The sequence below is a fragment of the Dromaius novaehollandiae genome, chromosome 2 (genome assembly GCF_036370855.1).
Source record: "Dromaius novaehollandiae isolate bDroNov1 chromosome 2, bDroNov1.hap1, whole genome shotgun sequence".
In the NCBI taxonomy this organism is placed as follows: domain Eukaryota; kingdom Metazoa; phylum Chordata; class Aves; order Casuariiformes; family Dromaiidae; genus Dromaius; species Dromaius novaehollandiae.
Genome location: NC_088099.1, coordinates 51,516,910 through 51,540,572, shown reverse-complemented (window position 1 = coordinate 51,540,572; position 23,663 = coordinate 51,516,910). Strand labels below are relative to the sequence as shown.

The following is a 23,663-nucleotide window of genomic DNA, read 5'->3' as shown; positions in this document are numbered from 1 at the left end:
GACAGATCGTGGGAGGATGTCACGCTGTAGCAGATGACATCTGCTCTTTTCTGAGAGGAGTCAGCAATTACTACCCAGACCCAACAGCAAGTGGCATGTTGCAAACAAGCGAGGAGGAAGCTCGCCCTTGCCAACCTGCCATACTGCTCGCCCTGCACCGTCATTCCGGGGCACCGCACGACGCCATGCAGCCGAGCCGAGCAGTACGGGGGCAACGACCCGCGGAAACGGCCGCGCTGCCCGAGACACGGCACGGCGGAAGCCCCGCAATCCGCCCTGCAGCCGCGGGCCGTCGCCCACCTTCCGCCTCCCGGCGGGCCGCCCGCGCACGCCACAGCCACAGCCCCACCCACACCTGCCACGGCCCCGCCCACGGCCCCTCCGTCCGCACAGAGCACCTGGGGGGGGGGAGGAGGTGCGCGCGCGCGCGCCCGCCCCCTCCCCCACCCTCCCTCCTCGCGCCGCTCCCAGATGCCGCGGAAGTGAGGGGGCGGGGGGAGGGCCGCGCGCCGGCCGTTGGGGGTCTGGCGCCCTGCCCCTCCCCCCGTACCTCAGGAGCGTCTCCAGCGAGCTCTCGTGCTTGTCGAGCGGGCGGCCCACCGCGCTCTTGCGCAGCTTGCTGAGCTCCTCGGCCGCCCGGCAGTGCTCGGCCTGGGCGTCCCCGCTGGGGTAGCTCTGCTGAATGAACTTGCTCAGCGGCTTGGCCAAGTCCACCTCCGAGGCCTTCTTCAGCTGCACCGAGATAAAGTTCGTCATGGCTGGCGTACGGGGTGGGAGGGTGGACGGCGGCGGCCGCCGTTACTGCCGGTCACGCGCTGCCTTTCTCTCGTTGTTGTTTGGGGCCGGTTCCGATGCCGCCGCCGTTCCGCGCCGCCTTCCGCCTCCCCAGGCCGCAGCCCCGCACTTCCTGGATCGTCTCGTCTCGCGCTCCCTCCGCAACGCCGTCACGCGCGCCCGCCCCCCCCGCCCGCGGCCTTGTTCCCGCCTCCCCGCGCGCGCCGGGGAGGGGGTGGGGCTGGGGCCGCGCCGCCCTGCCGCAGCCGCAGCGGTGGGCGCGAGCGCAGCCGTTGTTTGCGGCCGTTGCCCAGCGGGGGCCGTCGCGGCCTCCCGGGGCGCTGACGGGGTTCAGACAGCGCCTGCTGCAGCAGTTGGCGCTGGCCTGCCGGCCGGGCGTGGGCGCCACGCTGTTCACGTAGAAGCCCCGGTAACAGAGGGTCACCGAGACCCATGAGAGCCGCCGACACTCGGCCTCAGGCGTCTTATTTTAGCTCTGAGGAGCTCGCCCCCGGCTCTGGTACAGATACGTTTTGGCAGGGTGCCGTGTGGAGGGTGGTCATTTTGAAGCCCAGAGTGGGCAGAAAATTCGAGAGCTGTCTGAAGAAGTTCTGTTCGTTGGAGGATGTTTGCTGAGCTTGGTTGTGGTAAAGGAAATTACCCTAAACAATAAAATAACATAGGCGGTAAGTGACGTTGTTTAACAAAAATGGTGGCTACTGAAAAATCAGATGCCAGACATGAAAGGTTTTAGAGGGAAGCGAAGGATTCCGTACTCAACCCATGCCAAAAGTAGTGTTTTAAGTACATTAAAACATCTGTCACTTCTCCATAGCAAATGCTATAATACATTGACTGTTAAAGACGGTGTGACATGTTTCGCTAATTATGGATATGTCATGCATATCACTTACTTTCTGCTGACTGCTCAGTATAGCTTGAATAGGTAAAACAGATACATAACCTGTAAAATTTACTTGTATGGAAAACTGAAATGGGGTGTTCAACTGTTGTTCTCATTCCCCATTTTTTCTGTCACTTGTTACAGACTTAATGTTGTAAGCCTGCTATTTTTTATTACATAAGTCTTGATATAAGGAAGATACCTGAGTGTTAGCATAAATAGGAGTGGTAAAAATGTTTTTTAGGTTAGGTGAAAGTGTGTGTTTTATATTTTGTGTGGTAGCGTACCAGCAGTTTGCTATAAAGTAAAGCCAGTGATACCTTCCTACTGGAAGTGAACTCTGCTAAGTAGGGGCTAAGATGTGCTATCATCTTTGTTGTCTGATGACAATTAAAAGTGGTGGGATAACAGGGAAAGGAGAGAACCTATGAAGTTAGTTTTAGCAGCTCCTGTCACCACTGGGAGGGGCAACTCTTCCAGTATTACCAGTTGCTGTATATAGTCCAGAGCTACTCTGGCAACAACAGCTTGGCCTTGTAGGGCACTAGCATAGCAAAGTAGGCACTGCAGTTGTCCTTATTCTGCTGCTTCCGGTAATCTGTGAAATCAGATTATGGTTATCCAGGATCGAGAGCTTTGCCGGGTTGCATCTATTACGGACCTTGACTGCATTCACAAAAACCAAGCATATACATCAACAAGTCTTTGGTGCACTCCCAACTTACTAAATCGAATAAACACCCAGCTGAATTTCTCAGAGCTCAATCAAAAACAAATAGAAGTTGTTTTAATTTTACATTTCAAAAAAAGGAATTTTATTGTACAATAAGTACAGAAAGTAGCCCCCCCCTGCCTTACTCATATCTGGGCATATGAGTTCCCTGCTAGGTTTTTTTGCGTTTTTTTTTTCATGGTTTTATTGCCCCATGTGCACTTGTAAGCTTTTGGTCTCTTAGCCTGAGTCAGCCTTATACTGACTGCATTTTCCAGTCCCAGGTAAAACCTCTGCCCTCACAAGCTAAGATTCTGATCAGTCTTTTGATATAGTCAGTTGGGCAGTGGCCTCCCTTTGTTTCCAACATCAAGAGCTTATGGGATATAGTTAGCCTACACATCATTACAAGATAAGTGGTTGTCTATATATGGAAGATTGAAGCCATTAATACCTTCCAGTGTAACAGTCATAAACATGGGAAGGGTGTGAACAGGGAAGGGCAAGGACAGCTATGAGATCATAGTTTTACTTTTGAGCCCTGGTGACCTTTAGGTGGCTGTCGCTTAACAAATGCAACCACTGATATTTTGCATTTCTGAACTCTTCACCAACGCAGCACAGAAATTCTACTTTGCCTTAGAATAAGTTACCAGAAGTTCGAACATGCAAGTGATTTGCTTCTTTCTCATGGGTTGTCAGTCAATACTCCTCTGGTGCCTTTCTTCTGATTATTACAATTATAATATTATAAACAGCAATGACTTGTCTCCTGTTACCTCCGATGACTCAAGTACTATTTCCCAGCTTAGAGATGAGGAAGCCATCCTGCTGCAGTTCCAATGCTAAATAAAAAACCCACATCTTCAGTGATAGGGGTCAGGATGAAGAAGAAGTGAGAGGCTTCAGTGACAGGGGTCAGGATGAAGAAGAAGTGAGAGGCTGAAGAATGAAGAAAACAGGTCTAGATCAATACTGTCAGTACATTTTCTTAGAGTAGGCACTAGTGTATATGGTAACTCCAACACAGTGGCCTTTCAAGAACACATTAAATACATATAGTGAATATATATGACTTTTACCTGAAGAGAGGGTGCTGGCAGAACAGACCGGAATAAGAAGGGCATCACATGCATAGCTAGTGGCAAGGAAGAGAACCTTGTGGATGAAATAAATAACAAGTAGAAGTGGGAGGTGAAGCCATATGAACTTGGATCAGATACAAAAAATAGATTGTGCAAGGCCTATTGTTGACCTAGGTAAATGATTTTACATGCTGTGTTGTAAATGGACTAGAGCAGGGGAAGCAGGGAATTCAACCAGCATTAGTGCAAGATTTTCCACAAATGGTAACAAAAATATTAGCTATTAGGCCAATTACAGTGCAGCCTAGAGTTTTCAGCAGGACTTGGAAATAGGCAGTATTACTGATTACATGATGATAGTGCCTGTATTTGTTATTCAGGTATACCATATAAGCAGGAAAAATAGCTCTTTATTGTCCCACATCATGGTTTGTAATATTGGGTCTTCATAATAAGCACCAAAGCATTGCTAAAGTATTTTCATATCTTTTATTAAAAATGTATGATAAAATTATGTCCCACTCAACAAGATTTATAAGATTTTTTAACAAATGTTACTATTTTTGCTCTTCATGTACTGTTCATGCTATTCATATCTCTCTGGTTGCAGAAAATTTATGAAGCAAAACAGCTTGGAAAAGACAGCAGCAACATTCAGTTCCAGAAGAGAAATAGCTGAGGGACAGGCTATTAAAACATATTTCCCAAAAGCTGAAGGCCAGGAATTGTGCAAGATGTATCAGTACAAATACATCAAAAGCTTCTTACAATGCATTGAATAAAGCTGCTTGCCATTTAGTTATATTAGTCCGCTTATTCCATAGTAGGGTACAGTCACATTCTGCCTCCACATACAAACTTCCTACTGGAAAAGAGCCACTGTTTACATAGGAAATTGTCCTGATAAAAGGCAAAGTATAAATGTATACTGCTATAGGTATACTGATACAATGTCAAGTAACCAATAAAACCAAAAATAGCCCCTTTTATTTCAAAGGAGGGTGTTTGTAAGGATATACATTTACTCTATTGTTTGAAGGGTAGCTATGCATAAGAAAAGGTAGAGATAAGAGAGAATATGATTGGAATTTGGTCCTGGACAGATTGCACAGCTAATGACTGAATCCAACCCTGAATGCAATTTTGTGAAAAATCCAAAGTTATGCATGAATATTTGACTTCAATTTTGGTATGAATACCTGTAATCATCACATTTTGGTGAAATATTTATGGTGTTGGGTGTGAAAAAGGTTCAGAGCCCTCCTCTGAAAGTTTATTGGAAAAAGGAGAAAGATTTGCTCTATCTTTTTTCAGTGTTAAACTGCTAATGTTACTTAGTAAATCATTAATATTAATTTGTATATATAAATCATGGGGTTTTAAATAATTTTTACCCTTAGGAATGGAAAACAAAGTACCTGCCACATTAAAAGCAGATGAAAAATCAAACATCAGTTTTGCTAATGGACTATATTTTGCCTTACATTGCACTTACTCTTGTCATGAACATTTCCTTGAACTGTCAGAGGATTTCAGAAGCCCCAAAAACAGATAGGTAGCATTCTAGTATCATCTCATCTTTAATTAAAAGTTAAAAGAACAAAGGATTGATGACCTTGAAACACAAGTTTTTCCAATATATTATTCGTATAACTGTGCTGGTTTTTTACTGCTTCCAATTTTAAAACGATAACCAACCAAAGCTTAAGGAGGTGGGTTTTTATTCCTTTCAGAAAAGAGATGAGTTTTTGATTTTACAAATTGCTCTTACAAGCTTGGCTAATTAAGCTCCCCCTTAAGATTTGAAAGTCAGAAAGTTTTCACTTAAATTCTGTATTACTAAACAGTGCAAAGGTATCAATAATTGGAAGTAACAAAATAAGTGAAAGATAACTGGATAGCTTTGAATCTTTTAACTATTACAATATGGGGCATACCTAAAGCAACAGATTCATCTTATTCACTGTAAAATATTGCTTTCTTCATTTAAAGCATTGTATTTCATATTTTATAAAGAAGTTTTTCCAGATATATCATCAGTTCAATCCGGATATATTTGCAGCAGAGAGGAGCTTTCAAAGAAGCAAAAAGTAAAATTTGTCCTTTGTAGGTGTTTTGCAATATGTAATTAAATTTTATATTGTTTTCATGTGTATATTCAATGTAAAAAATACGTTTTCCCTGTTTATTGCATTATACATAGAATTTTCTAGTCAATTTTAATTTGAGAACTGCTAGACTTATTACAATGAAGATATCAAAGAAATTAAATCTGGATAATTGAGGGAGATCCATTATAAGTCATCACTGACCCAAGCATTTATTTTAATAGTATTTTCTATTTGAAGTATTTCTTATCCTGAAGTGTATTATAAAATACTCAAATAGAAATCATTTCACATAGCTTGAAATAGGCCTGGAATCGAAGTGGGTAATCAGGCAGTCAGTCATTATACAGTGTAACAGTTGCTAGTATGGAGAGAACAAATCTTGCTACATGGGACAAGCAGGATAGTAAATTCTTAAGAACCCAAAAGAAATATCTTTATGTTCAGCAAGCAACACTGCTGACATTCAGTCCTGTGGTTCTAAAGGCTCTTTATGGAAAATGGGAGGTTTACACCACTGAAAATCCTTTTTGTTGACAGTATATATATACAAGTAGAGAAGAGCCTAAAAATCACACTTCAAGTATCTAGCACTCCTTCACTGCACAAAGCAGTCTTGTTTTTTGAGAAGACAGTAATAAACTTTGTATCTCTTGTGGGCTGCACACATGTGCCCTGACAGAAACAAGCCTGTTGCTTATGTGTAAGCCAGGAAGCATCTGTCCTTTGGTGGGGGGCATGTGCCTCTGCTAGTGTAACAGTGGCTGGCCAAGCGCACAGTCCAAATCTTAGCTTGTTGCTAGGTTATTTGCCACCTACTCACTTACTCAGATAAACAATGAGACACTGTAATCTGCCTACTCAGTAAAGTGAAGATAAGAGTGTTTGAACCAGGGTGATATATCCAAAGCCAGACATACTTCTGAGCATACTCTTATGGACCTATCCTCTGTATGCTCATCTGTGCATATTGCCATTATCACTATATAAAGGAGAAAGAAGCTTACAGACAGAAGGATTTGCCATAATGTGCTGGGCAAAGCAGAGCCACAGGGTTGGGGCAGTATTAGGAGATACGGCAAGACACCAACAGGGGCCAAGGCCTAATGTCAGGTCTAGAGAGGATGACAAGTATGTAATGAGGAAAGCAAGAAGCTAATTTTAAAGCTGTAAAAGTCAAGGAAATTACCTTCTCCTGCTGCCTCCTAATGTGGGAATCAAACGAACCATTCCCCAGGATCTTCACAGTCCAGGAAGAACAGTTGTAAGCCTCATTCTGTGGAAGCAATCCACTCAGGTGCATAACAGTCTCAGACCTTACAAAAAATGGAAAGATCAAACAAAAGATAGAAGACCCTGAGATCATGGTTGTTCCATCATCCAGGCAGGGAGGGGGAGAGGGGCGGTTGTGACTTTTTCCGGTTCAAAACATCTCATTAGCACATGCACTGGCAGCCTTGCAAAGAGCAACCTCTAATAACAATCTAGTGAATCCACTTCTGAAAGCACCAGAGATCCTAATATCCTGCTGCTAAACTTGTCCATACTATGAGGTTTTTATCTCACACATTCCAAACATAATGAATCAGAACAAAGTTTCTCTGTTACGTAATGTAACAAAAGCCAGTACAGACAGCCCCATTGCAAAGTTTGGTCCAACCACAAAAATTTGGGGATAAAGAAACGGCAACATGGTTTGCCAACAAAACTGCCATAAGATTCCTCCCAAAAATGCTTGCATTGCAATGTTCAAAGGAGCAATGATATACAAACTTGCAATGGCAAAGACTACAAAAAGTAAGATACAAAAAATGTGGTTTAATCTTCTATTTCATCTTTCTATCATCCATATATGGACGTATGTGGTGCAAGCAGGCAAAAAAATCCAATGTTAGCAGTGCCCTTGAATCACACAAAAATGGAAGGAGAGGATGATTTGATCTGGTGCATTCTTATAATACATATCTTTTCCTCATTTGTGTTTTTTATTGTTATTATTACAGCAGTAAGTGGGAGTCAAGTTGCTTTTAATTGTAATAGGATATCAATATTTCTGACTTAGATTTCACAGAGATAAATATATGAATTTTCTCTGCATTGTGCATCGCGAAAAGGGGTGGAGGAGGAGTTGTGCAGGCATATTCTTCTGTGTCGTATGTAAGCAGTAAGTCTGATATATCTCAAATACATTAACTTTATTATACATGCACAGGGACCTTTTGCCTGAGATTTCTGGACTGGGAGTCTAAGAATTTTGGACAAATGTTTGATGGCCTGTTTTTATAAAAAGAATTTCCCAGAGAGAGGAGCTGATGCTCCTCCAAACCATAGACCTTGTAGATGTACTATCACAAGACTACTGTGTATGTTTGCCTCATGTCAACAGGTAGCTTGTGTTCACAATTTAGCAGCCTCTTGATGGAGAAAGAAAAAAGACAGCACACTCTCAGTTTAAGTCATTTTTAACCCTTTAAGTTATACGTTAATAAACCTAAAAATCTTTAAATACCCTTCCCTGAATATTGCTGTCTGTCTTTCCACAGATACGTTATGTTGGACCAGATCAGTTGCATAGAAAGTTTTTACAGTATTTATTAGGGAAGCAAATGAAAAACATCACAGAGTCTTACTCAGACATTCAAGGGAGAGTTTGACAGACTCTGGATGAGCCAGCTTGTGTTATGAGACTTCCCTGAAGTCAACACTTTTTGCACAAGTTATATAAATTGGGGCAGATTCCAATTCACTATTTGTCATATATGTATTATCCTAGCATGAAGCATCTGGATATGGTTTGACTAATGCCAGTACCTAAATGTTACTGTAAGGAATTTAGCATGCAAATTATGTTTTACAAGCTCAGAAGATTATCCCTTATGTTTACTTCATTAATTTCTTAGGTTGGTCCGCCTGACATTGCCTCTGAAATTCCAGGAAGTTCTTACTGCCATATAGACAGACTGAAATTTTTTAATGAGTCACTTTTAAAGGCAAAAAATCCATCTTCTTATCTGTGATATGTTCTTCTTTGGAATCAGACAAACTCACAGCTGATGTGTGTATACAACATTTCCTTCATTCACACTGAGTAGTATAAACTGTAATACAACGTTTCTTTCAAACTTGTATGCCTAGCAATTTAACAGTTTCCTCTACTTCCAGAGATAGTGATGCTGACATACACAAAAAGATATTTCAAGGAACACAAGACAGTATATTCCTGCCTAAAATATTATCTTTAAGTGAATACTTAATTACTGTCCATTCCCTATGCAAACATTGACATGCTTATCAGTCACTTTTGCGATCAGCACTAGCTGGAAACTACTTAGCTAGGGGTTTGATAATGACTAGGCATAACAGACATGAAACTGTCCTCAGAATCACTTTAGGACAGCAAATGAATTTCATAGGGTATCTCAATGTGAAAAATAAAGACTAACCATTTATTTACCAGTTGAATCATCCATGTTTTTATAACTTGGATAACACAGGATGTGCCCGTGTCTGTCCACTTTCAGGCTTATATTTTTGTGTGTTCTTTCTATACCTCTCTGTCCACATTTATTTCTAGTATCTGCTTCCTCCACCTTTCACAAGGTTCAAAGAATAAGTTTTAGATTGGTTAGCTATATGTGAGTCAGGATAGTAGGTCAGTTCATTTTCCCATGGCATGTTTTGTTCCATCTCATGACTGTCACTTTTTCCATTTCAATATTACCAATACTACCTGCTTGGCATTGTAGTTTATCAGTGATTAATGAGGCCTCTATTTTCAGGAATGAAGCAACTAAAGAACTTTTTCTTCACTATGTAGGTGATTTAATATGACTTTTCATTCAATGTACCTCATGCTTATATGCCAATTGTTAAAATGTTCTGGTTTATTGCCTAGAAGTATATGCAGTGATTCAACAGTAACCATCTCCATTTGTCTAAAATTCATATAAGGTCTAGATACATCATATCATGCTCTAAAAACAACTCAATGAGAGATGGGAAATTTTACTTGTGATGCATTATTTTTTAATAGAGAAGAGCTGGATAAAAATTAAAGATGAAAACTTCAGGCTTACCAGAACTTCTTTTAAAAGTGCTGCAGTTTTACCCAATAATTTGCACTCTTGGGCTGTGACAGTATGCAGACCTCATATCTAACCATCGACAAACAAAAAGTTTGCTTCAAGTCATTTCCCCTCCTGTTTTCTCATGTACTCAGCACAAAATAATAAATCAGATTTCAGAATGGCGTATTAGCCAGATTACATTCAGGGAAACAAGGGAGTTTGAATGGTGACACTTTAGGAAATGGAAAAGGGATTGTTGTAAAGAAGGGAGGACTATGTGGGCAATTGTCGCAAGCTGAGGTGATGACTCAGAATACTTGTTGTGGAAAACCATCACATTCAGGGTGTCCTGATTAAGTAATAAAGCTCAAACTTTTTCAAGCTTTTACATGTTGAATGAGGAAAACTGGGAGTGTGTTTTTTTGCCATAACACCTACTAAATTACTGTAGGTGTTTGCAAATGTCTTCCCAAAGATTTAAGAACACTTTGCAAATATTAATTGAGTTAGACAATAATTGAAGCAACTACATATTAATAGACTTATCCTAAAAATAAGAGGGAAGTTATTTACAAGAACTCTCATGCCGGACCAAGGAGAGGAACCAGGGATTTCTGTTTGCGTAGAATTCATTAACATACTGTGGCCTGTGTTTCTGCCCTTTTACTTCTTTTCATATTCCCAAGAACACCCACACCAGAAGAGGTCTTCCCACCAAGTGAAGAAATGGCTAGACTGGCAGTATTTGCTAAAGATCTTTCAGTATATGAGCCAGCATGAAAGCAGTCTTGAGGTGTAGTCAAGATGTTCTTAACTACTTCTCATGCATAGTGCCGAAAAGTCATGGGAAACATTGCAATTATGGTACAAGTCAGGGCAACTCTAAGGGTAGCTGGAGTTTTTCCAGGGACCAAACTGTCCTGTGGCAACTTCAGAATGGAGATAAGTACATACTTCTTCCACTTGTTTTCTGTTCTATACTACACTTGAAAGGAACCGAACTGGCTGACGTTGCCTCAAGTTCCTAGTATTGTCGATATTACCGTGCTACAGAGGAGACTCAGCCATGGGACAGAACACTACTACATGGAGTGCTGTACAAGCAAATAAGAAATTCTGTCCAAAGGAACATACAGTTTTAAAGAGCCAACAGATTCATACAGATGGAAAGGTACATGGTTGCCTTTCTAAGACACATGATATGGAGATTCCTGATGTAGCCCCAACAGAACTGGTTTTCAAACTAGAGGCCTCAAGCAGCACTGCCCAAGCCAGTTAGCTCTGTATCTCAACTTACTATACGGAGAATTACAGCACAGAGGTAGCTTCAGTACCATACTGTATGACCCACAACATTGTTACCATCTAGGAACAACATGCATTTTCTCCTTTTGATCCTAAGAAGAACAATGGGGAAAATACATTGTTCATCTTAGGAGTGAATTAAATTAGCTCCAAGCAAATGTCATTTTTCGAGGCAGAGTGGCAATGATGTTGTCACAACATTCTTCTTCTTGAGTTGCTTCTCTTTTGAATTTTTAGTACAGTTTTCAACAGAGAGAGAAATTTTGGCTAACTAGAGACAGAAGCTTTTGACAATCATCTCATAATTAATGTAATAGTCTTACTCTCTTTTTATAGTTTTTGGAAATATTTATAACCTCATAATTTCTTCCTCAAGAGATATATTAATTCATTTATAGAAGAGAGAACAAAAAGCTTTTAAAAACAATTAATTACCATGTAAATCACGCTTCCACCCTTCCCCTCAGCACTGCCCAAATACATGGGGGATACCGATAAAAGTGACAGGAACCTCATTTTTTCTAATCCCAAGATAAAGCTAAAAGCAATATTCATGCCATGCTTTTGATTTATTTCCTGAGCATGCTGATACATCTGGTGAATCCACTACCTATTGCAAATGCCATGCTGAAAAATTTATGTCCAAGTGTCAAAAGATTAAACTGTACAAAGCTATTATATATTAATTTAATATTGGTGTTTCTCCTTGTTGCAGTATCAGCTCCCTACTTAATGACCTTTAACATCTTTAATAAAATACAGTGACCAGAATACATCTGAAATTAAGTCAGATTTTATTGTATAATGGATTTTTATCAAGGTAGATGAAAAAGAGAACTCATAAAACTAACTGCTAGTTAGTGATTATGGAAGGAAAATCAATCTACAGTTAAACTGTAATGTTGGTACATTAAATAGGAGTGAGTAATGTCAGTTAAACTTAGTTAAAGCTGGAAAACATTTAAAATATTGGTAACAGTTTTATACTGGAAACATATGATGAGTTTTGGCTTGATGACCCCTAGAAGGCCCACTGCTGTACCCTCTTTGGGCAAAACACCTGCTGAGATCTGTATGTTTGTAAAGAGAGATTACAGACACATTTTAAAGTTGATAAAGGTAGTCTCTATTCAGGCAAAGATTACACAGCCATTGCCCAGTTCTGTGAGATGTAGTTTGCATTATCTTTTGGTGGAGGGATCTCCTTTGTGGCAAAATACTGTGTGGATTAGATATGAATTTACATGAGCTATTGGAAGCAATTATGGAAATGTTTTTATGATGATCATGTTCTGTATTTTCATGCAATGACCATGCCCTTGCGTGAAAGGTACAGAGTATAGTTGAAACCATATTTTGCAATACAGGTTCTGTGATCTTAGCTGTATCACTTTACTAGACTGTGCCCCACCTAAACCTGGAAACCCTGACTGTTCACTGTCCATTATTTTTGCACAGTCCAAGGTGTCAAGAAAGTAACCTAGTTTAGACAGCAGTGAATCCTCCTTGCAGTGCCCACCATTATGCACCGTCAGGAAGTCTGGGTGAATTGCAACAATCCTGAGAGCACTGCTGCCAAGACAACATATTCCTTACAAGGCCGTACCACTGACTGCACCTCCCACACTTACCTTCACCTGTGATGTGCTTCTCCGGATATTCTGCAGCACAAGTGGGATGTTCAGCCCTCTTTTCTGTTGGGCTGGCTACACTATCACACCACTAAGACAGTGCCTAGCAGAAAGAAGATCTCACACCACACTCCAGCTCCAGAAGGGCTAAGCACTTGAGCCCCTTTGGAGCCAGAGTCTGCCTTGCACCTACAGTGACAAGCAAAAAACAATGTTGGTGGCAGACAAGCACAACCACTATAGCTATACCTACGCTTAACTTCATCTCTCCCCTGCAGCTGAGGCAGCCCACTGGAGACCTTCCTCCAGCAATGCCAGCTGCACACCAAGCCCTAGGATGCCGGGCACTGCCTCACAAGCCACTGCAGCTGAGCCCACAGCACTCATGGCAGTCACCGTGCACCTGGGCATTGTTCAACACACACAGGGATGCTGGCCAATGCAAGCATGCAGTCTCCTGAGGTCTTTACACACGGCCATGGCCTGCATCTGCTTAGCCCTCTCTGTGTCTTCAGCCAGTAACCAGACCCTTGGTAACCATGCTTTTAAACTAGTGCTAGTACTGCCCACAGAGTCTACATTGACATATAAGCCTACGAGCATAGGAAATGGGAGTGTCCAGACACAAATATTCCCCACGCTTGGCAAACCCAGCCTAGCCCTGCTGCCAGCTCTGCTCTCCTTGCTTCACTTGTGAGCCTTGCACTAGTATTGCACAAGGACAGACAGTACAAGCCTAGTGCTTGCCTGGAGCCTCCATGGGAGGTCTTGGCCTTAGCTGATGCCACATGCCTGCTGCCAACGTCATGTCAGGGCTCTGGCAGCTCATATCTGCATCCCTGTGAGGTCCCTGATTTCAGAGTACCTCAGAGTGGACTGGGAGACACAATCTAGGTTTTGAGTGGCTTCTGAAGGACAACAGGGGACTGAATCATGGCAGCATTGTGTCTGGAGCTGACTGTGAGAACCTCTGTTTTGACTACAGCTTATGCTAGTACAGAGAGCAAAAATATTTTGTCTTGAACAATAATACTGAATTTTGAGCCTGGCCAGGAATATGGTCGTATAACTAGATGAATATTGTTTCCTGAAATGGTGCCTTGGAGGCAGCTTTTGATTTGCACAGTTCCGCATCTTTAAACACATAAGGTTGCACAAATACACAGTCAAAAATCCTTTCAAAGCCAAAAGGTCTGTTTTCTTTTTCTGACATTTTCCTTACTGTATTGCTATATATGGAGATCCCTATAATAGTCTGGAAGCACCCAGCAGTGTGAGCATGGATGGAATAACCTCAAATGCAGTCCAGGCATAGCCAGCATGTCTCTACTTCATTCTCAAGGCTCAGGTTAGTGTTTCTCAAAGCAGCATCAAGATATCTATTACACTAGATTGAAGAGGGAAAATGTTGCCACTTTAATCTATCCCAGTGCAACTCAGCAAGCACAGTCCTTGTGAAACTCCCAGGATACCAAGGAGAAGAAAGTAGTGTTAGAAAATGCCAAAAATGTCACAACTTCTTTAAAAGTCTTCTCAGTTAGCAAAATGCGATTGATGGAGGTCCATGCTTGAAGAAATAAAATAGATGATCCAGAAGCAGTTTTCTTCCATTATACCTACTTTAGGAAAATAAGACTGGGAGAAAAATTCATTCTTATAGTCTGTTGAAGTATGTCTCATTTTTTCCCCCCAAAATACATATAACTGGATGCTTGTTTTTAAAATGTCATCATGCCCCAGGATTGCTTGCATAAATAAGTGGATTTGTAGCTACTGCCAAGATGTTCTTCATTCCTATTTTTGGTCATACTTCTGAAGTTCATATTTAAGCAATACTGTATTCAAGAGAAGTTGTGCTTAGGTAAGGACTGACACTAAAACTCATCATGACAGGATTTTCTGGATTTCTGAATCTCAACTCAAATCTACAGCTAAAGTTCTGAAGCTAGTCCTTACATTTATAATGGTCCACATCAAAACCAGAGATGAACAAAAGTGAACTGTGGGTGGAAAATCAAACTCCATGTTGAAATTTCAAATGTTGTCATTCAAGCCCATCTCAAATTTAAATCTTTAGTTCAGATGGACTGGTTCTACTGCTCCTCCTCCTCCTTCACCACATAGCTTTGTGACAAGACTGGAATACAAATTCTCCTACATTTAGTACTAGATACTTAAGTAGCATTTGAGACAAAGGAACACTGCTATCCTCATACATATTAAGAAGCATGCATTTTTATCCTTCAAAAAATGAAAGAGGTAAGAATTGGGGTAAGAAATGAGTTTTTTATTTTGATTATGACCAGCAAACCAGGGACCACAAATTTACCATTAAATACTCCGTATCCGGATCCTGCACCAGGCACTTCACTGCCCATGCTCAAGGCTAGCACTGAAACAACCTAGCAGTATAACCTTCGACCAGAGTGCCGTGAAAAGCCGCTATGTGAGAAAGCTGGGAGCAGCCTCACAGGGGGCTGTCCTCCTTCACGTGGGAGCTGTGGTGAAGCCCTGGCTCCTGCCCTTGGCCCATGTCTGAGCTACGTTGCAGCTGCACCCAGCCATGTGCCTGGCAAAGCTGGACCTGGCTTGACCTTGTCCCTACCTGGTCCCTAGGTGCTGACGCGGGAGCCGCTCTGCTTGCCCTGCCCCATCCGGTGGACGATGCTGCATAAACGTCAAAGAACATCTGCTAAATATGAGGATTCTTGAATAGAAGTTACATACTTCAGACCTAAAAATGAAGAAGACTGCTTTTTAATACAAAATAAGCCACTAGTCACTGAACTGGTATTATTTTAGCTTAGATTGCACCATCTTTTCCCATCCAAAGGATTAGGCAGTACATTGGCATTTAAACTAATTTTAAATCAGCAAACATGTTTAAAATAACCAGGCATCTAAACTGAATGATCTTAAAGTCTGGTCATAGATGATGTTAGGTTATTCACTGTCTTTTTCATACCGTTTCCATTTTCTATCAGCATTTGATGTGACATCAGTTACAGTGAGTACAGTTTAAAGTTTGTGCATCTATTGCAAAGAAGGCCCTATACCATGCTGGAGATAGCGCTTTGTATCTGTGGTCTTTCTGCATCCTGATACCCTTACTCACTTACCAGATGGGCAGATGTTCTGGAAAATCCATAAAAGATAGCATCCATTTGTATGCAGAAATATTCATACACAGAAATTTTTATTTCAATAGGAATTTATTTCTAAATAGGCTGGTTATTGTGTTTAAACACTGGCAATGAATACAAGAATGTTTCTGTAATGAGTCATGCAATATGCAGAAAAACTGAGTTTATAATTGAGGCATCACAGAGTCTATGATTACTCAGTAAAAAGCAGATTAAAAAGAGTCCACTTCTGCTGCCAAGAATTTGTATGATATTACTTGAGATTTCATATAAAAAGTTAAATTCTATTGTTGCCTATACTAAAATGTAAGTTTTTTCTTGATCTGTCTGTAATGAAATAGTCCCCCAGACCTGCAATTTCGATGAGTGAGTTCCCTCAGTGGACAGATAGAGGCCCTAAAAGGGGAACAAAAACCCTAAGTAATGTTGTCTGTTCATAGTGGCTATGTATCAAATCTGTATGTTCACTTCTCTAACAATCTCTTTCCATTCTAGAATGTAGAAATGCTTAAGTACCTAAAATTACTATAGAAGCACTGCTTGCTAAATAGGCATCTAAAGATTGTTTTACAAAACTCATAACTGCAACTTTATGAATTAGGGTAAAAGAATATCAAATTCCTTATAGATATGTGCCAAAAAGCATTCTGCAAATATGAAATAGATGAGTGATTATAGTATTTGTTGGAAAGCAAACTGAAGATCTATATGGGTTCAAAAATATCAAAGAAAAGTTAGAAGTTGTTTTGAATAATTCTTTGAAATAGGTTATTTTTAATGAAATTTGTGCATATAAGTATACACCATATGTCAGTTAAGTTTTGATAGTTACATTGCTTTATAATTACAAGAGGCTTTTACTCATTTTTTTTATTTCAATTAATTTGAATTTGTGCATGCTTTTGTCAAAAGATCGCATCACACCAACCTGTTCCAGCAATTACATAAAAAAGTAAAATACTAAACCAAATCCTGATGCAGGTCAGAGCCATAGGATCTGAACCCAACTCGTTTTCAAAAATTCCCTGAATTTGAGTTGCTTGGATTCATGTGTTTTGTTATTTGTTTCCCATTTAAATAACTATATTTGTGACTAAATGCTTTGACAAAGAAAGCAATGTACTCATTAAAACACCTGACTTTAACTATATATAATCTAAACAATCCACTTCAGAACCCACAAGAACTCTACACAGTCTTCTATCATAATTCACTTTACCTTTTCCACTCTTCTTCTTGATTTATGGTGCTGTTATTTTCATAGTTGTATTTATTATCTCACTGTAATTTTCATTCTAAAGTGGTACAGTTCACTGTAGCATGGAAGCTCTGCAGAGCCATCTTCATCATTTTAAAGGTAACCAGAGGAAAACAGGACAAATCAGTGTGCTGCCCATACTCTTAGCAGTAGCCCCTGCAGGACTTCGTATCAGCTAGTGCACAGGCAGCGAGGAGCACGGCCCAGCCTCTCTCAGGGGATCCGTAAAGAGCCAGTTTCAGTGGCTCCACCGCATTGCACAAGAGGTTTGCAGGATTTGTGGCTGCTGCTTTACTCCCTGATGCTGTAGAGCCGTATCTTTCCCAGGTGAGGCAGAGAAGTAGTAGACTTGTATGTTGCGGGGGAGGGTTGTCTAAACTTCATTTTTCCAAACCATTTGCACTCCTCCCACATAAAGTGGGCAACTAACTGAGTTCTGGACTGCAAAAGGATTTAGGAAAAATACATACCGCTACAGCATAAATCCATAATCGTGTGTATTTGGTCACAGCTGTTGATGGCAGTAGTAAAATACAGTCTGCTTTAAACTGTCCAGCAGCGCCAACCCAGGTAAGGGCACAAGAGATGCTGAACTCTTTTAGACAAGGAGGGTAATTTATTCCTTTTAGGGCACAAAATGAAATCAGCCACAACTTGTTTCTTCTAGATACTAACAGAACACAAATGAGTATTTAAAGTTCTTTTGTATGCAGAATCATTTACAGAAATACAAATAAAATTTATACAAATATTTATATAATTTTATGTAAATATTTACATTTATACAAATATGTATACAAATAAAATTTATATTTGCATCCATACAAACCTAGTAGGTTTCTGTGTGAAAAGGATGGCCAGCCAAACAAAAATATTTTATCTAACTGCTAGCTTGGCTTCCTTCTTTTTCGGCATAGCATTATCAGTAATAGATACGGTAGGTAAAGTTTCAACTACATGCCTTTGGGCAGGAATAATTAGTAAGATTTTCCAGGAAAGTTGCCCACAAGAGGGAGCTCTCAAGCAGCCAGACAAGTTTTTGCGAAGTACGGAGGAAAAGCCTGTTAAAATTGTGTAACTGTCAAAGAATGCAAAGTCAGCTTGAATTCATTCCAAAATGTAAATGCATACAAATTTTTATGAAAAAAATATTAAACTACATGTATTACGTTATCATAGCAACGAGAACAAACAGGAAAACTTTTTCTCTTTTTGTGGAAGGACACTGCAGCCTCTACTTACCCAAGAAAACCTTTCTTGATCAATACTGGAAATGTAGGAATTACTCAAATAACTAATAACTCCTAAATCTCACCCTATTTATAGTAGGGCTTGAATTGTTTTTGAACGGAAAAAAAGAAAGCCAAACAGGACACCAACAAATCAGATTATGTATTTTTTCTCTTTCCCCTCTAATTCCCATGAAATGATGAGAAGTGATTGGTCTGGATAAATGTGGCCACAGTCTACAACTGTACTAGTATTACTAGGACAAATATCAACACACTGCCTGGTTTCAGAAAGCTGTTTCTGCATAATTAGAAATAAACCATTCTGCATAGCTTTTCACATTGTTCAGCACATTCACTGTCTTGCACATCTCATGCAGATAATAAAAATGCCATGACTTTTTTTGCAATAATAGAGATTTTGCTGGACTTCAAGGCCAAAATATACCCACCTCCACATGCCCCTTGATACTGCTGTACAATGCTCTGTGTGCTGACTAATTTTTACTTCTCAGGTCAGATGAATGAAGTATTTTGGATCCTTTTCCAGTACTTTCATACTGCTGTTACGTATGGTAGTATGACAGTACTAAGGTAATTGTAGCTACATTGAAAAAGCTCTCATAAGTATTTTAACTAAAAGTTTAATCAATTTCTTAGGTTTAACAAGTTGGAAAATGTTGTATTGATGGACTATTGAGACATCACATCCGAAATTTTTGCCAGCATGACACAAGTTATACAGTAGCATTATACAAATGTGTTACACAGAACACAGGCATATTATATTCCATTGCGGAAATTTAAAGATAGAAAAACATTACTGATCAGGGTCTAACAAATTAGCCTCCTGTGCAAAACAGATGCAATTATTCTCTTCACTAACTATAGTTAAATATCTCTGCCACTCTACAAAATGACATCAAGGATATTAAGTTGTGAAACAGTGTTTTGAGTAACAATTGAAGACACGATAGACTAACACAGTAAAAAAGAAGTGGTTGCTTACAGGTAACTGACACTGTTTTCTTGCTCTATGTTATTATTTTTTGTTACTCATAATTTTTCATATGTTCTTCCTTCTCCATATCAGATGTATCAAAGAAATTAGCAAATGCATCATTAAAGATTTATCAGGATGAATTATTTAATTGCAGGATCCACATGTTAAAGCATATTTGACAATAAGGAACAAATTAATGTTGGTTGGAATAACAAACAAATCAGGCATCAGTCTGGCACCCCATTTTGGTAATCGACTTAGTGTTTGTAAGAAAGAAGAAAAATACCAGATTACTAGTTTCAATTTCTGATGTTTTGTAAACAAGCATATGAAAACAATCTATATTAAATGTCCAGCAGAGCCAACCCAGGTAAGAGCACAAGAGATGCTGAACTAGACAAGGAGGGCAATTTATTCCTTTCGGGGAACAAAATGAAATCAGCCATGACTTGTTTTTTCTAGATACTAACAGAACACAAACGATTTTTTGCCATCAAGACAAAAAATATACACAGAACACAGGCATATTATATTCCATTGTGGAAATTTAAAGATAGAAAAACATTACTGATCAGGATCTAACAAATTAGCCTCCTGTGCAAAACAGATGCAATTATTCTCATTTCAAGGACATCCGTGGCACAAGCCAAAACGTAGCTGGAGTTAGAAGGCAATGAGTACCTTAATATGGTATACGACTGAAAGACACCATCCAAGACAAAATCTGAGTATTTGCTTCATGCCATCCAGGGAGGAACATTACATAGAACTGCTGTCACAGCTGCTGCTGAATCTGACAGGAACGTAAGGAAAACTTGCTCATAGATTTCTTCAGTGTAAACTTAGGCTATGTCAAATGTAATTTATGTGAACTCTCTGAATGATTCATATTTAAATTCACTTTGTTTTTGTTATTATGATGGCCTTCGATTGCTGTTCCTGATAAAGAGACCTTTTGGTCAGAGGAATTTTAAAGGATTTAATGGTTCTTTCACTGACTGGATTACAACTTCTGTAGAGAAAGGAATTTTCAGAAGGGAAAGTCAGTCTGTGGAAGTAGCTTTTCTGTTGCAAGGACTGACAGGCAACTACAATGAGATTGATAATTGGGTTGTACAAGGTCTCAACCTATTAAGGCTACAGCTAAGAAAGGAAACAGGACAGAAACAGAGTCTGAAATACGGTACACACTTTCTTATCAAACAAAGGAATGAAGAGCACAGCATTCTCCCTCCCCAGCCTACTTCCCTGTATGATTCTTGCTTTTTTCAGAAGAGGACGTTACACACAGTAATTGTGCAGCACACTTGTATTGGATGGGGGTGTAGAAACAGGTTTGGTGTGCAATTCAGGTTGGGAAAGTGCCTCATTGGATTAGTGTCATTTACCTCAACTCCTAGTGTAATAGTTCATGTTGCTAGCAAGTCATATTCAGACGACTGACAGAAATTTTGATTGCCCACTAAATTACTGGGCTTAATTGCTCTACAAATTATGCATTGTACAAATAGACAAGAGCAGTGGATTTACCCTCACATGCTTGCATATCAAAAAGAAGATTGCATTCTGAAGAAAGCAATCTCCTTAACTGAGAATAAGAGGCTTTAAAAGATCTTGGGCTTGAATGAAAATGACTTCTTTTTGGAGCCTAGCCCACAGCCCTAGCTGTAAAGTCCACTGGGACTTTATGAAGACATCTAACATCAAAACTGTATCCCTTGTTCGGTCTGGAGAACAGCTTCAGATTCAACATTAGAGTGCTACAAATGTCTTACTAAGAAACGTGTATCCAGAAGATCCATTTGCAAAATCAAAACGCTATTAGTTTGCAGAGGAAAAAAAGAACGAACCAGTGTTTATTGTTCCCAGAAAAAGGATAACAATTCTGTTAAGTGCTAGGATGTCAAAGGAAATTGCCTTGATCTTTAGCAGAGCATCTCAGCAGTAAGCAGGCTGGCATTTTTCTAGTATTATCAATGTCCATACAGTACAAAGGCACTACTGCTGATAGGTAATCATAACAAGATGAAATACAGTAACCCATCCCTCTGATTTAACAGTAAGGCAATTATTTCCTCCTGCGTTTTCCAAGAAAATGCTCATTACATTAAAGGAGTGGGGGAAAAAACATATCACAGCATGGCTTTTTGCCCTTAACATAACTTCGTGATGTCATCTGTTGGTTGACAAAATAGCGCCAATGTTTCAAGTCTGTATCTTGTTATACTTTACCCTTCTCCTCAGTCTCAATGTTTTCTGCAGCTAATTAGATTATCTTATCAGTATACTTACTTTAAATCAAGAAGAATTCAGAAAAGCTAATACCATGAGCTTTTTCCACCCTTTTTGCTTAGGATATTTTGTATCTCAAAAGATTGATGTTAACTCAGACTATAACGAAAGGCGAATTTTAAATCACTTTCTTTTTCAGAAACTTCATCTGGTACACTGAAAAAGTTTATGGCTCTTGATATGCCAGAAGTCCAGTATCAACTGTTCAGTTCTTATCTACTTAGCCAGTTTTAATAAATCTGGAAACAGATTTACTTTTAAAACTTACAATACTACATAATTGTATTCTAATGCACTGAAAAAATATCACAACACAGAGTTTTATTCTTCTGATATTTATTTTTCAGATTTTTTTATGTCCATCAGTTTGAGTCACATTTTCAATAAAAGCAATTAATTTTTCCAACCTAAATTTTCATAATCTTCGTAAATGACATTGTACATACGGGATGAGATCAAGCTCCATCCAAAATTAAGGTCCTTTATACATACATGGAGAAATCCAGTTGTAACAACGCATTATGAAACTCAAGCTTCTGGTACAATAAGCTCAAAGGGTAATACATACACTTCTGTTTTAAAGGCATCTCTATTTTTTTCAATCATCATTATTATTGTAATGCCTATGGACCAATTAAGGATGGGCTCCTCAGTTTGCTTGGTCACATCAAAATCAGTTAAGGGCTTCCTGTGGTCTTGCCTTCCCCCGTGTCCCTGGACACAGACCTTGCATTTTGCCAGATCTTGCCCTGAACCAGCCCACCGCAATGTCACACAAATACCAATGCATGGGGCAGAATGGAAGTGCAGAATTCCTGAAAGCGCAATTCACGACAAGCAGGCAAGAGAGACCACAGCAGCCGCAGTTTAGTTTCACTTACCTTGCAAGGAAACTGCAGTTTGCAGGTGTGGCTCCTCAGTCAGTTTATCTAAACCCTGCTGCCCCATGGAAGGATTACCTCAGCCTCCTGCACTCTCACCCTTCCCTTGTGTTAGCACTAATAAGGCAAGCTAGAGGGCCAGACTGCCTTGCCTTGAAACTAACAATGCTTTTAGGCAATTGTGTTTTCATAATTCAGTTGCTAACTGCCATTGAAAGATGTTCACTACCCCTTTCTGCCGCACATTTACCTTCCAGATGTGTGTTTCTACTTTCCTTGTGGCAACTCTGGCATTTGTCTAACCCTATAATGAGAAAACTTTGGAATCTGAATCAACAAAAGGCTAACTCTACAACAAAACAAGAGGAAAAAATAAACGTTTAGCTCCCTTAATTGTTTACCTGAGGTCAAATAAACACCAGCTCTGGTGTAAGAAAGGGGGAAGGATTTTATACAGGACAGCATGGGGAAGAAAAAGACCACTTGAATCAACAGCAGCTTGTAGTTTAGTGTAACATGAAACCTGCAAGCACAAGAGGGATGGCAGGCAAACATCACTGCTCACTGCCACTGAAAGGGGGACGTTCACTTCCCATCTGCTGAGCCCTGTGCTTTGGACCTTTCTGAGAGCCAGCCTAACTCACTGATACCAACTCTGTCATTTAACCCATTAAATGAATCCAAAGTGGACAGTAAATGCAAGGGGTAGGACAAGGGACACACTGGGCCCAAGCAGAGCAGCTTGGGAACAAGGTGGGGCAAAGTGGTATCTCCTTTCCTTCTTGAGCATGTGACAACCACAGTCCTGTTTCCAGAAGCCCGAATGGCACGACGGACACATTCCTAGGACAAGGCAGAAGGGGAAAGCGCAGAACCACCTTTCCTCTTTTTAACATCAGCAGGATATAGAACAGTCTAAACTGACCATGAAGCAACACCTCAAGTCACAGGCCCTGCACTAAAGGGTCTCCATTTTTTAAGTAAGGCCCACTCACGGTGATTTGCAAGTGGATTATCTACACTGCAGAGTTAACTGCACCCTGGACTGAGTTGGCCCCACAGAAGTGTCTGGATATTAAACCAGGGGTGGAGTGTAGGGCAAAAAGAGCTAAAGGGCACCACTTTACAGCAGTGCAGGAAAGAGAGTGAATCACTCCCCCCTCACTTGCTGCAGTGGCACTGTGTATTTTATGGTCCAGCAAAGCTGCGCTTTCCACGCTATTTATTTTCCCACAGCTTCCTTCCCTCCCGCGTCTGTCGCAGCAGTAAGG

The 23,663-nt window shown here is 40.2% G+C and overlaps 1 protein-coding gene and 1 long non-coding RNA gene across 3 annotated transcripts in view; one reads left to right on the top strand and one right to left on the bottom strand.

The window, feature by feature from the left end:
• Positions 1 to 935, bottom strand: part of PDCD6IP (programmed cell death 6 interacting protein) — a 32,154-nt gene extending 31,219 nt beyond the window's left edge. For both annotated transcript variants that reach the window (XM_026101314.2, XM_026101315.2), the window contains exon 1: positions 551 to 935. In XM_026101314.2, the coding sequence (XP_025957099.1) occupies positions 551 to 756 (206 nt within the window). In that variant the 5' untranslated portion in view covers positions 757 to 935. The remainder of the gene's footprint in view (positions 1 to 550) is intronic.
• A 22-nt stretch (positions 936 to 957) lies between these two features.
• Positions 958 to 4,273, top strand: LOC135327493 (uncharacterized). Its single transcript, XR_010387687.1, has 2 exons — positions 958 to 1,460; positions 4,086 to 4,273. It is a non-coding gene; the product is annotated as an uncharacterized LOC135327493 (long non-coding RNA).
• The last annotated feature ends 19,390 nt before the right edge of the window (positions 4,274 to 23,663 follow it).